The following is a 15,030-nucleotide window of genomic DNA, read 5'->3' as shown; positions in this document are numbered from 1 at the left end:
GAAAAACATATCTTTCAAAGCAGTAGGGAATAATTTGATACAAATTTACGAAAGTACACAAAAACATTCTCATGTTGGACTACATTTGGTCGGCGTAATAGGATAATTTTCTGGAATGATTGTTAAACGATAATCTACAGTGAAGTTTTTCAAATTTCTGAGAAAAAATTTGTAATCACGAAGAAAGAATAGAAGTTAAGAAATAGATGGCGTGTGAAATAATTTTTGATAAGATAGTGGAAGCGTATCCATTCTTCAGCTTGGAGCCAGTTTGAAGGGCCGCATGATATTGAAACATGATAAGTCAAATGTCAGAGGAATTCATCACGACTGCACCAACATGTACGGCGAAAACATCGAACCAAAGCTTGAAACCACGTAAGTTGAATGGTAGAACGTTTGATTTTCTTTGGTGGCGTGATTCACGACGTGAGAATGTATCAAAAAAAGAGGAGAACCAGAAGAAAAAGGAGGATTTAATAGAAGTTAAAGTCAAAACAAATGAAAATGATAGCAAAACGAAAAATACTCTCTCCTCCAAAACATCGTTTGAATTTTTTAAGAATATTAAGAAACACATGCAGATCAGAAAGTTGACTCATAAATCTAAGCAAAGGGTAAGTACGCACAAATTTTCATGACAAAGATCTTTGTTTCATGCATAATCAAAGTTCTTACAGACGAAGGAAGTCGAAACATCTAGCGTACAAAATGATACAAATTATGATCCATTAGTTATTCAGAAGGATGTGCCTACAATTTCCACTGAAGAAGATAATATCTCTGAATTAAAATGCGAAGAAACTGACAAGAATTTTGATGATCAAAACAGCAATGTGTCACAAAATGAATATATCTCAGAGAGCCTAAATGATACCATAAATAGTTGCAGTGACACTGAAGAGAAACTAGAAGCAATTAATGAACAAATTATTAATAAGTTGGAGACAGATATCGATCATAAAAATGTTTCTGACATATACCAATCATGCTCCAATAATGAAACAGACCAGTTAGAACCCAGATCAATAATAGAAAATTATATAGTAAAACATCAAGTTGAAAGAATTAAAGAAAATATAGAAGATAATAGAAGTAATGATAACAAAGCAAAAGCAAGTCTTACAGAGGAATTGCTTAAATTAAGTAATTATGGGTGGTATTGGGGTCCAATATCAGGAACTGAGGCTGATGCCAAACTTCTATCTGAACCAGATGGTGCATTCCTAGTAAGAGATTCATCAGACGATAGGTTTGTTTTTCTTCCTCTTTTTTTCTTTTTTTGTTAAAGCTATCATTGAGGAAAATCCATATATATTTTTTTGTAGATATGTCCTAACACTTAGCTTTAAATCAGCTGGCAAATTACTCCATGCTCGTATGGAACATAGTGGTGGTTTATTTTCTTTATGCAACCAAAGTGAAAGTGAGGGATTTAGTTCAGTGGCTGATTTAATTGACTATTCAATGAATTTTAGTCAATCAGCAGTTTTCTGCTATTCACGGCCTAAGTATCCTGGTCATCCGTCTTTCCCTGTTAGATTAACAAAGCCAGTAAGCAGGTTTACTCAAGTCCGAAGTTTACAATACCTTTGTCGTTTTGTTATACGTCAAAATACTAGATTAGACAATATTCATAAGTTGCCTTTACCAAAAACAATCAAGGGTTACATAGAAGAAGCGCACTATTAACATCGGCCTCCCAAAAAATATTTGTTACATTGTAAATGTATTGTTATTGACAACGCAAAGTTTGTATTGCATAGCAATAATAGCTTTCTCAAAAAAATGTATTTCCGAGAAATAACAAAAGATTAGATATGAGCTTCTTTTTATAAGAACTGAAATGTTCATTGTTAAGATTTGCAAGATATCTTTACTTTTATAAAAATTAATTGATATAATTGCATCACTTTCAAGAACATTGATAATGAACAATATGTGAAAGATTTAGGTTTGCATGAATCACTTCTCTACAAAATACGTTATACTTTTTAACGTAATTTGAAGTTTATTCGATTTATGAAGTACTTGGCTGTGTGGTGTGTATCTGTATAAAAAAATATATTTTTTTATAATAAAAGTAATCTCCTGCTCAATTCAATGATAAGGACCGAAGTTGATCTCTTGTTCAATGGAGACACAACGTAATTTTGTATAAAAAGAATACTATATAACCTTAATCATAACAATATTGCAGGGTAATTATTAAACATTATTAAATCTATATTTCTATCAGTTTATATCTTTATATGCATCAAAAGTAAGTCACATTTATTGAATTCAAACTCACATGTACAGATCTTGTTAAAATATGACACTGAAATAAACTAGCTATGATCGTTAACTTGTCTTAACATTATCCTATTTTTTAATACCATCAGTATTTAAATATTGTTACACAAGTTTTTTACATAAGTTCATATTTTCATTTGTATCAAATGAACTCCAAAAAATACTTCGTACTTTTTCTCTATTTAGTGATCTAAGCTTTAATTTTTCTTTCTTTTTTACCTATTCCAGTTCAGTCCAAGTATATTGCGTGCCTGTTTAAAATAAAAATATACAATGTAAGTATTTAGAAAAAGACGATTCATACTTTAATATACTTACTGTAACAAAGGCAGCACTTGCTGCTTCACTAGCACGATTTAAATCTGGTAATGCCATATCAGAAGTTGTTGTTAGAATTGTATGAATTTGTGTTGCATCTTTTATTCGTCTTTCCAAGAAATTCCAAGTTTTCTGATGATCTTCACTATTATCTTGTAACATATACAATTCGGTGGTTTTATAAATACCTGCTAACACTACTCTTCTAGTATACCAGTTCATCTGATTCAACAAAATTTTTATATAAGATACATTTCATAGTCATTAATATTTTAGCATAGATTTACAAAATATGCTTATTATTCTTACATCAACTGATCTATCACCAGCATAATAGCAAATATCGTCCACTAAAGTGAGTAAATTAGCTAGTGACATAGGTACGTTTGGTGGTAGAGCCATAAGAGCTAATGCTTGTGGCCATGTCTTTTTATATGGAATCACCATTCTGAGTCTTGTCTCAACAGCATTGCGTACTTGTAATTCTAATATCTTTGTTTCTTTAGTAGGTTTTTTTTCAACAGTAAGAGCTTTTTCTTCAAGGATTTTATTCAATTCCTTATTGCATGTTAAATAAAAATAATGAACCAAATCTGCTCCTCGATTAGGGAACAATCCATGAATTATCCCAGGGTAGTCAACAGACTCAGCACCTTTGGTACATAACTTTTCATTAAATATTTTTATTTATTATCTATATCATACACTAACAACATGAAATTATTTTTTTAAATCAAAATATAAAAAATTTTTTAAACAATTAAAAAACATACTATATTTGTAATACATTGAAAATATATTTATTCACTCACACAAAAGATTGGTCCTGACTCATCTACTTAACTGAAAAATTATTACAAATTACCAGCACTGATGGCTTGCTGGCTCCATCCAAGATCATGGACATACTTTAAAGATGCAGCAAGAATTTTTGTTTTGATACTCTTCTCATATTCCTCTTCACTTTCTTTACTATGTTCCTGATTTAATTGCTGCTGATTATTTTTGGATTGATCTGTGAGTAGTACTCTACAAGTCCATAAACGCCTAAAACCTATCAAAGTCAAATTTGTTTTTTTATTTCTTTTCCTTTATTCCAAGAAATATAATTTTGCAAAATAGTAAATAATAGGATATAGTCAAAATACATGAAATGTAAATAAAGAATGATTTTTATTCAGCAGTGAGTTATATACACTTCATAAATATACATTTTTTATTCTGAAGATACTATTTTATTAATATTTTGCTTAAAGGGATTATTAGCAATACATTCATTGACTCTAATTAAAATGCTTTCCATTACATCCAGACCATTTAGTGCTTGATAACAAAATGTAATTTTTTCTGGAACTGGCATTGCTGGTAATTTTTCACCACCAACAGTTAGTGTTATCTCAGCATAGCTTTTTTCTAATTCTATATTTTCAGTTATTTTGTGCATTTTCTTTTGCTCTTCTAAATCTTTTATTTTTACTTTCCAATGTGCTCTAGAGAGATCTATTCCTTCTCTTAGTGGCAGTAAATACTCATTATGAAGTTTATTTACCAAGTTCCAGATACCAGTTTGATTTTGCTTATCCCTTATAAATAGAAATCTTAACAGATTTAGACTTGTAATTATTTCATCACATAATTCCACTAGATCTGATGCACTACCATGGTGTAATTTACAAGCCAATTTGATTAAAGTTCCTAGATTACTACCCAGAAAATATGGCATAGGAGGCTTCGCTTGGAGGCATTCAATAATAGAAGTTTTAAATATTCCTGTAGTTAGACTCAATAAACCTGAATGTTCATTAGTTTGATACAAATATAAAATAATGGAGTATCTAGCTTGTATATCAAACATTTCAATGTAGTTTTGAAATAAATTCAAAGCTTTTTTCCTCTCTTTATTGCTATTGGAATAAATCATTACATTCACAAGTACATTGAACAACTCAAAGAATATATTCAATTCTAATAATTGCGATGTTAAAGAACGTCTTGTTAATCTCATCAAAAGGTGATCCAGGAAATTTAAGCCTTTCATAGTACTTTCTTGTTCTTGTAATAATTTAACAATAAGATATATGCATGTCTGAAAGACATATTGCAAATCATATACCTGCGGTACCTTCTCCCACAGATGTAGTTTTGTTATAACGTAAAAGTAAAAGTTAGCATATGCCAAATCTGATATGTTCTCATTTAATTCAAAAAGCGTTACTTTAAGGTTGAAGCTCTCTTCTTCTATATTTTTCTTCTTGGACATACTTTTTCTACTTCTTACATTTGTAATGTTTAGAAATGAAAGCAAATCTCCAGTTACTTGACTTACAAGTATTACAATTCTTTCAGGTAATGGTTTACTTGAACAAGATTCTAATTCTTTTTCTTGTAAATAAATCAATGGTTTTCCCATTAAAAAAATTAGAATGCTAGCAAGGTAATCTCTTAATATGGTATATGTTTTGGAATTTCCTAATCTTGACTCATTTATTAATGGTTCTAAAAATAATATAACTTCATTATAAATATTTTTTACTTTATTTGTAATAATAATATAGTCTTGAGAATCTTTTTCTGGTATAGGTAGACTTTCAATGTAAGATTTTATTGTACTAATGCACCATTCTATTGCCTTCATTTTATTGTCCATTTTTGAAAGACATTTGATAAGTACGCTTAGAATTATAGAAAATTTTATATCATCTTCTGGACCTTCCACTTGTTCTAATAATTCTAATACCGTCTCAGAAGGATTACATTTTTCTACTATAGCATTTAATATTATTGTACAGCATTCGACTAAGTTTCCATTGCATTTTATATTTTCCATAGTGAAATAAGATAATATAATTGGAACGATATCCCATGAGGACTCTCTAATAATATCATCATAACTATTACCCTCAAAGAAGTGTAAAACTTCTTCGAATTTATTTTCTTTTAAATTGTCTGTTAATTCCTTAACAAATTTCTTTGTCAGGTTTTCTTGACGTTCTGTCATTTTTCTTTAATAGATAACTTATCACATAAATACACTTGTAAAATATAATATGAACATAACCTCTTCCTTTAACGTATTTAATGTTTCTATCTCCATGAATGAAAACAAAAATTAATAAACACAGAAAATCATTGGAGTATTTCAAGATAGATGTGTTAAATAAAATAGTTCGCGTAGCTGCAGTGACATTAGAAGTGACATTATACCTTGCTTATACAATCATACTATACTATAAACAAACCATGTATATCTTTCCGCAACGAGAAACATATAATGACAAAATTACGTAAACGAATGCAATCATCACACGTATTGCACAATTGTCTTAATATTTTCCACACAAAATTGTATAATTTATTTCAAAATTTCAGCAACAAACGTCAAGATGAAAATGATGTGCTTATGAATTGTGATTGGCATATATTACAAATAAAGAAAACTCGCTTACCGTTTACTGATAAACCTTTCCGCATTAATAAAATACTAGACATAGCCATATCAATAATTTTAAATAAACTACTTGTTGCACATTTATGCGCACACGATGAAACTATGATTATTATTATTCTATTCGAACGATTCGTTTAAAGCATTGCGTATTCGCCTTCATACGTCACGAATATAGTTGTGAATCTATTCTAACATTTTTGGCGCGAACTTTAAATGTTAAGAAATTCTGATGTAAAGCAATATATATTTAAATAATCTTCTATTCATCCGTTTTAAGTGACAAGACATATTTTAAAATTAATTACAAATGTAGAAATTGTATTCATTAAGCGTTTCATTGAATCAATTAATTGATCGTATTCAAATAAATTTAAAATATAAAGAAGATTATTTATTTAAAATTTTAAAAATATAAAAAGTTACCAATAATGACAACTTTTTCTTTTGTTTCATATGCACAATAGATGCATGTTGTAAACTGTCCTTTAACTCTTGAATCTTTTATGGATCTACCTGAATGATTCGTTTATTTCTATCTATTCTTCTCCATTTTGTTTAGTATAATAAATATAAATTATATGTTTAATTAGAGGAAACGGTACAATATATATTCTCGTATATAAAAATCATATTTTTAAAAAGCTGAATATAATTATAGTTTCAATGTGCACTGTGAGGTCGCTTGTTGTGTCAGAAAACTATACATGCTATTGATGTCTAGTAATAAATTTGTTTATGCCAAAAAATAAAGTATCGTGAAAACAAACCTATAAACAGGTTAAGGAAATTAAAGTGATCGTGTTTAGCGTGTTTAGTGTAAATCAAACTGGAGATGGAAAATAGTGGTGAAAGTGGCGACGATGGAGGACCTTTAGGTCCATCTGCGTTCCTCGGTGGTGGTGGTGTTTCTGCATCGTATATTAGTGTACAATCTGATGATATGGAAGGTAGGTTAATTATATTTTGAAAATTTTTTAAAACATAAATATTTGTATTCTGTACTGAATATCATAAGATCACGGGATTTTTAACAGAATCATTATTTTATAGGAAGAAAAACATGTATTTTGTTGTTTCCTTTAATTGATTGTTGATATGATGTCAATATCGTGTATGCCTCAAAATTTTACGAGATAAGAACGTATACAGTAGCTCACAAAAATATTCGAACATTTATAAAAACTTTTTATGAACATATGTATGTTATACAAAACATTTTAAAATTTCATTAGTACTGATAAAACACACAGTATATACATAAAAATTTTCTAAACAATTTTGGTAAGTGTCCAACTACTTTTTTGTGAACTACTGTGTATATGAATTCTATATTTTGTGTTCTATATTATAAATTATGCTTATACTTTTATTCAGATGATCCTGAAAATACGGATGATTCAAATCATGGAGCTAGTGATCCCTTACAAGGAGCTGGAGGTGGCAGTGGTGGAGGACCTCTTCGTGAGCAAGATCGGTTTCTTCCAATAGCAAATGTTGCCAAAATTATGAAAAGAGCAATACCAGAAGCAGGGAAAATAGCGAAGGATGCACGCGAATGTGTTCAAGAATGTGTATCTGAATTTATATCCTTTATAACGTCTGAAGCGAGCGATCGGTGTCACATGGAAAAACGCAAGACTATTAATGGTGAAGATATTCTGTTTGCTATGACGACTCTTGGTTTCGATAATTACGTAGAACCACTAAAAGTGTACCTACAAAAATATCGTGAAGCGACAAAGGGAGACAATCCTCCAGGTAGTGGTATGACAGCAGGCAATGGAAAAACTGAATCACAAGGAACTATATATGAAGATCAATTATTTGCTATTGCCGCGACTGCATCAAGTGCTACCACTTCTGATACACCTGTTATATACAGTTACACGTCTACCGATCAAATGCAATTCCAGCTTTCCTGATCACTGCATGTTAAGATGATGTTAATATAAATTATTTAATGCAAACTGCAATTTACAAAATGACTATTTCAACTATGCGCGTATCTTTCAGGATTGCATTTTGCAAAAGACTGTAAAGTCGGTTTAAGATGGTAAGCTGATCTTATATTGTAAGACTAGAATAATGTGTACGTTCTTAAAAAATTTGGAAGTAAGGTGATTTAACTTTAAGTAATCCTTGTAAAGAGAATGAAAAAATGAATGAAAATGAAAAAAACGCGGAAAGAAATAAAATCAGGAGGCACTTCACAAAAACTCACTAATGATTACTCTTTTTTTTTGTTTACTTTTTCAAACACAGTAGGGGTAGAAAAACATAGCCGATTATTTATTTAACTATTATTTTTAAGCGCTAAAATTCGCATTTAAACTAGAATTAGGCTGTGATGGTTGTTGTTTTTCTTTTGTTTTTGCGAGTACGGTTCAAGTCGAATGGAGATAAGATAATTCTATATTGGACAAGAACCGGCAGTTAATCGGCGTGTAGATTTCTCGTAGAAAACGTTCGTAATTGTGTTTTCACTCTGGTAATTGGGCAGGAGAGAGCAAGAGCTCGTGTGCTTTTGTTGATGATGATGCAGCGCCACTCGAAGACATGGCCGATTGCTGTTGTTGATGCGCTGGTGATAAAAGTGAGGCGGTAGGCAATGTTCCAGCGGGTTGAGCTTCCGTTTTCCTCACTTTTTCTTTCTTGTCAGAAGTAACATGGCAAAACCGCCAGCGGCATTGACCGCAACTACATAGACAGAGGCAGAGCAGCACCCGAAATAGGCAACACAGTAAACCGGCGCACAGTAGTGAAGGACCCACCAGCCTCAATTCCGGACTGAGGAATCCTTTCTCTCCAGTGCCGACAAACGATATAACTAATCCGAGCGCTGTAGTTCCCAGCCCCGCATAAAGTACGGTATTCACTGCCGCACTAACTTCACCTCTGCGACGGTTTGCATTACTGCTTCCATCTTCTTCGTCATCTTCTCCACTGCTTCCATAGCAATAACTTGCGTCTCTTATCTAAAGATAAGAATATAGTATAGAACAATTGTCGTATGATGTAATAAGTACTAAATAGTATGTGAAGCTCCTAATACATGTAATTACATGTATATGTGATATTGATAAATTGATTGTTTTGTGTAATGTAACTTAAAAACTTTCTTTTTAAATTGTAACAAATGTTTGTTTACTCTGTTCCTTTTCATCCATCGTCGATGAGCCTCGCATTGCTTTGTCTTGTAGCCATCCCCACGGCAACCATGAGGCGACATAGGAGATAAAGGAAGGGGAGAAGGTCTGCTGCATCCCTGCCATGCTGCTTTGCCTGGTCCTCCGCCACACTGAAATTATTTTTTGTTCAAATATTACCTTTAAATAGTTGCTTAGTAGCTACAATAGAAATTATTCAACATTTCAGTGTCTATTTAATTTGGATATAACAAAATTGTGAATAATCTAATATATCAAATACTTTATAACATTTTCTTTAATCTATCATAAATTTATAAATTTATAGTACTGTACAAAATATAAATGTATATATAAATATAAAACTTAAGATCAATATGGTTGTGTAGTTTACATCTTTCTCTATCATTTAAAACATGTTCATCAAAACGAATATCTAGAATTTGTTATTATGTTATTGGATAAATTTAATTAATGATTTTTCCTCGTTACTCAGCACATAAATAATAAGATAAAAAACATGCATGCATGTACTAAATAGAACATAGAAAGATTTGTATAAATGGAACCAATTGAGATAAACGTTTTATACGTACATGTATCGTAGAACTTGTCTACACAAGTACACTGTAATCATTGCATTGTCTAATTGACAACAAAGAATTGATTAAATATAATTAGTGCCAGTTATCAACCTTTGGGAGTGGAGTATTGAGTAGTGCACATTGTAGGGTTACAATTTTTTGCACTATATTAGTCTAAAGACTAGTATCATAAATCCTGGTATATAGAAAATTCCTTCAAAATACTGTTTTGAGTTAAAAAATTACAGTCACAAATCATTTGTTGTTCTTGCTTTTAAATCATTGTTTAAGTTAGTATTTTAATAAAGAGTTCACATTAAGCAGATGTATTTAGCAATTGTACCTTTTAGATACAAACAAAAGTTGTGTATATAATATTATAGAAAACACTTATTTGTTCTATGATTAAGATAAAGTAAAAGGGGAATAAACAACACTACAATATAAATTTGTTTTCTCAAAATGAGCTACACAAAGTCGATGCACATATGTATAATTAGACAGAAAAGCGGCAGTTACCCTCTGATACCAATAGCTTACTGTTGATGATACATATTAAAATGACTTTAATACTTACCCCATAAACATATGATCGTGGGGGATATCGTGGAAGCGGTGGAATAAGTCTGGTGGCCAAGTTGGAGGGTAATTCTCTAAAGTTCACCACCTTACCCCCCCGTAACCGTTGCTTCTCCCTTCTAATCAATAAAGCAGCCTGCATTCCGCTCATTCATTTGCCTGTTTTATTGATCGTTAAGATCTCGACCGTCCTTCTCCTCCTCCTCTCTCTCCTTTCCACTTTTTTTATACACCGGTTACAACTTAAATTCTTCCCTTATCCTTTCCTTAACCAAAAAAAAACAAAAGAACCACACAAGTTTCTTCTCAAAGGTCTTCTAATTGTGGCTGGTACCAGACACTACAACTTACTCCTAACATCTCACAGTCTGCCTCCGGCATTAGGTGATGTCTGTATCCGCTGGTAGGAACCAGTAGGGACATGTTAATTACTAAAAATTACAATTGATGGATAACCAGCTGACGAACCTGGAGAGTCGCTCGAGGATGTGTGTGTTATCGCGGGAGATTTACATACGCCACCAGACAGCCGATCGATGGTGTATTTCCTAATTACAAGTAAACGTGTGCCAGCAAGAAAAGAGAAGGTGCAGAGTGCAACGAGGATTTATCAAATACTTGAACAAGGGTAGATTGCGTTATAAATACTGTGAGATAAAGGGTACCTATTAGCAAGAGCAACTATATAATATGTGTGATAGAGAAAGAAGAGAAAAAGTAGAGCTAAAAGTATAGATAGATAATGAAATCCTATAGAGCCAAATTTCAAGAATTTACCGCTAAACGAGATCTACCCACCTGTAGCTCCGAAGAAGATGGCGAGACTCGGAGATCGAGGATCGATGGTGGTGGAAATGGGAAGTTGTTGGATTTAGTCGGGTAAGTAACCGAACTTGGCGACTCAAGGGATAGCGGCGGTGGCGATATTGGAAATTGGATCGGAGAAACAGGTGCAACCTGCTGAGACTTCTCGACATGACGCCGTCGATCGATGCTCGGATGGAATGCAGATGACGGTGGTTGTGGTGGCTGTGATGTGGAAGATGGTGGAACAACGTGCGGACGAGCAAACTTGCTGGGGTGGTGGTGTTGGTGTTGGTGTTGGTGTTGATGTTGATGGTGGTAGTGGTGCTGAGAAGCTGGTATCGTCTTCAGTCGTGACGGGACCGTACCCTCGGCGACGCGTTTGTTTAGCTGCAACCGTTTCTGCTTCCTCCTATTCGCTATACTGGCGCCACCCGCAGCTGCGTACATCGCTTCGCGCCCCGATTGTACTCTTCCCGGTTTAACGCCTTCGGGCCAGGCGTTCTTTCTGTTACGATCTTAGATCCCTTTGCATCGTCTTCCTGTCTTTTTCGTCTGTAAACGCAAGAAACATGACGGACATCCGCCCGCTATTGGCGGCCGTCATATCCTATTTCTACCATTGATATTCTAGCGAGAAGCACATGAAAAGCGTCTTATTTACAGCGATATTTTACATTTCCTAGCGATATTTACATATGCATAATGCTGGAAATAGATAAGCTTCGTTTCGGAGCATACCAAATTTATGACTTGTCCTTATATCCATAAGCCGGCAAAAAAGTGTACAGAAGTCAGAAAAGTAAGAACGAAATAGTACAACACAATTTATATTGTTTTCCCGCCATTATATTGTACTCTTGATATACGTATACTATTAGAATTTCAGATAGAGGAACGGAAAAGAAATGAAATTGACTTGTACTATTAGAACCACAAGTAAAGAACACCAATGTAAAATACAGAGTACTTATCCTATTCTTGGCTTATATTCTTTTGCTCGCAAAAAAGAGAATTGATAATATCAATAGATTAAAAGATTACAGATTATAGTTAAGAATTTATCATTTTTCGTTAAATAGAATAATCACGTAACTTGCAATTTATAGCACTTAGTTGTAAAATTTCATTCATTTTATTATCAAATTTGTTACTTATGTTTTATAAAGCATCACAAATTTTCGATTTGTCTTAAAATGAACTTTAATTCTGAAAACAAATAATAATAATATGCGTGAGTGATATATTTGCCAAATGTTATTTCCCTTTTAATATATCTTAGAAATTTACAATTAATTTGACTTATATAGTTATTGATAAGCTAGTAGATTAGTAACGTTAAGTTTCTGTATTGCGTACTATGTAAAGTTATCAGATAATTGCTTGAATGAGATAGATTTAAAGAATAAAGGAACTAGTTTAGTATAATATAATTACATCAATTTGATTACAAATCCTCTACACAAGGAAAGCACAAGTTAGAAAATATTCATTACTAAACTCTCTATCGGTAATTAGTAAAGGTAATATGACATGCGATGTTTCATATATGTAGATATGTACACAAATAAGAAATAAGAAGTAGAGTCACATATGATGATGGCGGGACGTAAGAAAGAATTACTCTCCAAAAACAAAAAATAGTATAATCACGAATTTAAAAAATACTAAACGTGAATATAAAGATACGATACGATTATTAAATATATACAAAATTAAAGATTTTTAAGATATCAAAACTATCTACTTTTAACTTTACAAAAATCTATGAATATATTTATATTATTTCAACTAAAATATTAGAAGAAACAATGATTACTTTATACAAAAAAGAAATTACAAACATCTTGTCATATTTTGCACAGAGATTATATTACAATGAACAATCACATTGATTAATTCGAAATATCTTTATATACATTTTTACCTAGATTTGTTTTTTACCTCTAAGCTTTGAAAATATTCAAATCGAACATTACGAAAATACTTCTGCGTTGGCATCTTTCCGTTTTGCTCCTTGACCTGTCAATGGGTCAAGTGGTTCCGTCACAAATGTAACAAATCGAAAAACCCTCTTCTTCCTCATCGTTTTTTATCGTGACATGTTCTAGTTTTCCCTTCTTCTAGTCCGCCCTTTGCCATTTCTCTCTTTTTTACCTCCTCTCTTCCCTCCCTCGTTTCATCGCGTTCATTTTAAGTGCCCTTCCGCTATCTATCTTTGTCTCTGTCGAACTTCTATCATTTTCAATCCCTTATCCTCTTTTTCCCTAATCTTTGTCAACTATCTTCGTCGTAAATAGTCAGCGATTACATAATAATATGACTAGACTGCGGATGTTTATACAAATTTATATTTTTATGAACGCGACAAAAGAAATAGAACCTATATAGAAATTTGATGCATCCGCTAAATATTATCTTGGATATTTTATATATTTTTGCATATTATTATTACATATTGCACATTGTTCTTTAAATTATCCATAAATGCATAGATATCCGCAATCTAAATAAAGTATAGGAGATGTATAACCGAGAAAAATGTAAACAAATGTGTATGTCACATTATTTCTCGATATATTCAACATAAAAACAATACTAACTGCGACGGATAGCATCGCATGCTAAACATCGACTAAGCACCGAACGAGGCTGCAAATCAGGAATAGAAAAACGAGGATAATGAATTCTTGCGAAAAAGCAAGCAAACAAGCAAACGTAATTACCGCTATATGATCACATGTATCAATGAGAAGAAACGAATGTACATTACATGCAATGATGTTGTACGTGCGTGCACGAAGCAAGTAAAAAAGGGTACACAAAGCCGTGAAGAATTCCAGAAACAAAAATGTCGAAGGACCGATAGTACCCACAATGAGATACGAACTCGGCGATATATAAAATCGTCCTATTAATCCCTATATATAGTTTCTAAAAAAAAAGAACACATATATGAAGCGCGTAAAAAAAATAAAAGGCTGGCTGGTGGCCGACGGGCACGTCACATTTATTATTTTCACTCTTTTCTTTTTTTTCCCTTTCTTCTTAATTCACGTTAGGAGAAACGCGCATCGCATTAACAGAGGAGCGATTTTGTACAATAAAACGACGACCAAACGACGAAACAATGAAGGCTACATTTGTCTCTCTCTCTCTCTCTCTCCCTTTCTCTCTCCCTTTCTCTCTTTCTCCCTCTCTCTCTCTCTCTGTCTCTCTCTCTCTCTCACTCTCCCTCTCAACAACACATATTATCTTTCTCAATCCTTCTTTTCTTTATTTTTCGTTCATTTTCGCATCGCTAGCAACTGCTGCAGCAACGTCGGCGGCGATTCGACGGCGGCGGCAGCAACAGCAATAGCAAAGCAGGCATCAAGTCAGCCAGCAACACCAAAAGGCTGCGCGTACCAACGACTCAGGGTAACCACTGCACCGTGTTCGACCTGCTTCTCTCTCTCTCTCTCTCTCTCTCCGTACGCCTTGGTTCGACTATGTGGGCGACATTTTCCTCGTGTTCGTGCTCTGTCTTTATTTTGGTTTTATATCACACACTGTATTTTTTCTTTTTTTCTTGTGTTTTCTTTATATTAATATATTTCTTTTATCCCTTTGGAGGATTGTTATAGGATTTTAAAGGGACACGGACGCACACGAAAGCACGGGCACAGGCACAGGGGGGTGGGGGCGAGAGGCGCGCGCGATGGGGACACACGAATCCAGGACACGATCCCCGTGTATACACACGGTGCGTATCACTCGGTCGTCGCAATTAACGCAGCCTCCATCGTTACCCCGCACTTCGTGGACGCGCCCGTTCGTCGCGAGCAACCACTGACTGAGCACCGCGACCGACCGC

General features: G+C 33.2%; 5 protein-coding genes across 9 annotated transcripts; 2 read left to right on the top strand and 3 right to left on the bottom strand.

Annotated features, from left to right (window-relative positions):
- The first annotated feature begins 37 nt into the window (after positions 1–37).
- LOC126869460 (uncharacterized) lies at positions 38–2,347 on the top strand. Of its 3 annotated transcripts, XM_050626053.1 has the most exons (4): positions 38–378; positions 451–617; positions 672–1,252; positions 1,329–2,347. In XM_050626053.1, exons 1-4 carry the CDS (start codon positions 297–299, stop codon positions 1,690–1,692), a joined length of 1,194 nt encoding a protein of 397 aa, XP_050482010.1. In that variant the 5' UTR covers positions 38–296; the 3' UTR covers positions 1,693–2,347. The 3 variants fall into 3 exon arrangements, with proteins under 3 accessions (XP_050482010.1, XP_050481992.1, XP_050482002.1); XM_050626035.1 differs by having other exon boundaries at positions 40–617; XM_050626045.1 differs by having other exon boundaries at positions 41–617; positions 681–1,252.
- Positions 2,226–6,227, bottom strand: LOC126869660 (ubiquinone biosynthesis protein COQ9, mitochondrial). Of its 2 annotated transcripts, none has more exons than XM_050626502.1 (5): positions 6,060–6,227; positions 3,479–3,667; positions 2,923–3,266; positions 2,614–2,835; positions 2,226–2,546 (listed from the first exon to the last, which is right to left on the bottom strand). In XM_050626502.1, the coding sequence occupies exons 1-5, from the start codon at positions 6,106–6,108 to the stop codon at positions 2,511–2,513; spliced, it is 840 nt and encodes a 279-aa protein (XP_050482459.1). In that variant the 5' UTR covers positions 6,109–6,227; the 3' UTR covers positions 2,226–2,510. The 2 variants fall into 2 exon arrangements, with proteins under 2 accessions (XP_050482459.1, XP_050482467.1); XM_050626510.1 differs by lacking the exon at positions 6,060–6,227 and adding an exon at positions 5,818–6,026 and having other exon boundaries at positions 2,923–3,279; positions 3,458–3,667.
- LOC126869320 (glomulin) lies at positions 3,768–5,811 on the bottom strand. The gene has a single exon (XM_050625707.1). The coding sequence runs from the start codon at positions 5,609–5,611 to the stop codon at positions 3,830–3,832; it is 1,782 nt and encodes a 593-aa protein (XP_050481664.1). The 5' UTR covers positions 5,612–5,811; the 3' UTR covers positions 3,768–3,829.
- A 556-nt stretch (positions 6,228–6,783) lies between the features above and the next one.
- Positions 6,784–8,028, top strand: LOC126869727 (uncharacterized). Its single transcript, XM_050626633.1, has 2 exons — positions 6,784–7,008; positions 7,436–8,028. Exons 1-2 carry the CDS (start codon positions 6,894–6,896, stop codon positions 7,981–7,983), a joined length of 663 nt encoding a protein of 220 aa, XP_050482590.1. The 5' UTR covers positions 6,784–6,893; the 3' UTR covers positions 7,984–8,028.
- A 301-nt stretch (positions 8,029–8,329) lies between these two features.
- Positions 8,330–15,017, bottom strand: LOC126869585 (uncharacterized). 2 transcript variants are annotated; one of them, XM_050626368.1, is made up of 4 exons: positions 14,583–15,017; positions 11,169–11,729; positions 9,210–9,359; positions 8,330–9,036 (listed from the first exon to the last, which is right to left on the bottom strand). In XM_050626368.1, exons 2-4 carry the CDS (start codon positions 11,622–11,624, stop codon positions 8,542–8,544), a joined length of 1,101 nt encoding a protein of 366 aa, XP_050482325.1. In that variant the 5' UTR covers positions 11,625–11,729; positions 14,583–15,017; the 3' UTR covers positions 8,330–8,541. The 2 variants fall into 2 exon arrangements, with proteins under 2 accessions (XP_050482325.1, XP_050482334.1); XM_050626377.1 differs by lacking the exon at positions 14,583–15,017 and adding an exon at positions 13,119–14,576.
- Positions 15,018–15,030: the final 13 nt, after the last annotated feature.

The sequence above is a fragment of the Bombus huntii genome, chromosome 1 (genome assembly GCF_024542735.1).
Source record: "Bombus huntii isolate Logan2020A chromosome 1, iyBomHunt1.1, whole genome shotgun sequence".
In the NCBI taxonomy this organism is placed as follows: domain Eukaryota; kingdom Metazoa; phylum Arthropoda; class Insecta; order Hymenoptera; family Apidae; genus Bombus; species Bombus huntii.
The sequence above is the reverse complement of the archived record's forward strand: the minus strand, read 5'-3'. Positions and strand labels throughout refer to the sequence as shown.

Coding starts and splice junctions, on each gene's coding strand:
- LOC126869320 (XM_050625707.1), bottom strand. CDS start 5,611: ATGACAGAACGTCAAGAAAACCTGACAAAGAAATTTGTTAAGGAATTA.
- LOC126869460 (XM_050626035.1), top strand. CDS start 297: ATGATAAGTCAAATGTCAGAGGAATTCATCACGACTGCACCAACATGT. Junction 618..671: donor CTCATAAATCTAAGCAAAGG/GTAAGTACGCAC, acceptor GCATAATCAAAG/TTCTTACAGACGAAGGAAGT. Junction 1,253..1,328: donor AGAGATTCATCAGACGATAG/GTTTGTTTTTCT, acceptor ATTTTTTTGTAG/ATATGTCCTAACACTTAGCT.
- LOC126869585 (XM_050626368.1), bottom strand. CDS start 11,624: ATGTACGCAGCTGCGGGTGGCGCCAGTATAGCGAATAGGAGGAAGCAG. Junction 9,360..11,168: donor CATCTTCTTCGGAGCTACAG/GTGGGTAGATCT, acceptor AAATAATTTCAG/TGTGGCGGAGGACCAGGCAA. Junction 9,037..9,209: donor GATGGATGAAAAGGAACAGA/GTAAACAAACAT, acceptor TCTTATCTTTAG/ATAAGAGACGCAAGTTATTG.
- LOC126869727 (XM_050626633.1), top strand. CDS start 6,894: ATGGAAAATAGTGGTGAAAGTGGCGACGATGGAGGACCTTTAGGTCCA. Junction 7,009..7,435: donor ACAATCTGATGATATGGAAG/GTAGGTTAATTA, acceptor ACTTTTATTCAG/ATGATCCTGAAAATACGGAT.
- LOC126869660 (XM_050626502.1), bottom strand. CDS start 6,108: ATGGCTATGTCTAGTATTTTATTAATGCGGAAAGGTTTATCAGTAAAC. Junction 3,668..6,059: donor GAAAGGTTTATCAGTAAACG/GTAAGCGAGTTT, acceptor TGACTTTGATAG/GTTTTAGGCGTTTATGGACT. Junction 2,547..2,613: donor CAAGTGCTGCCTTTGTTACA/GTAAGTATATTA, acceptor TATTTTAAACAG/GCACGCAATATACTTGGACT.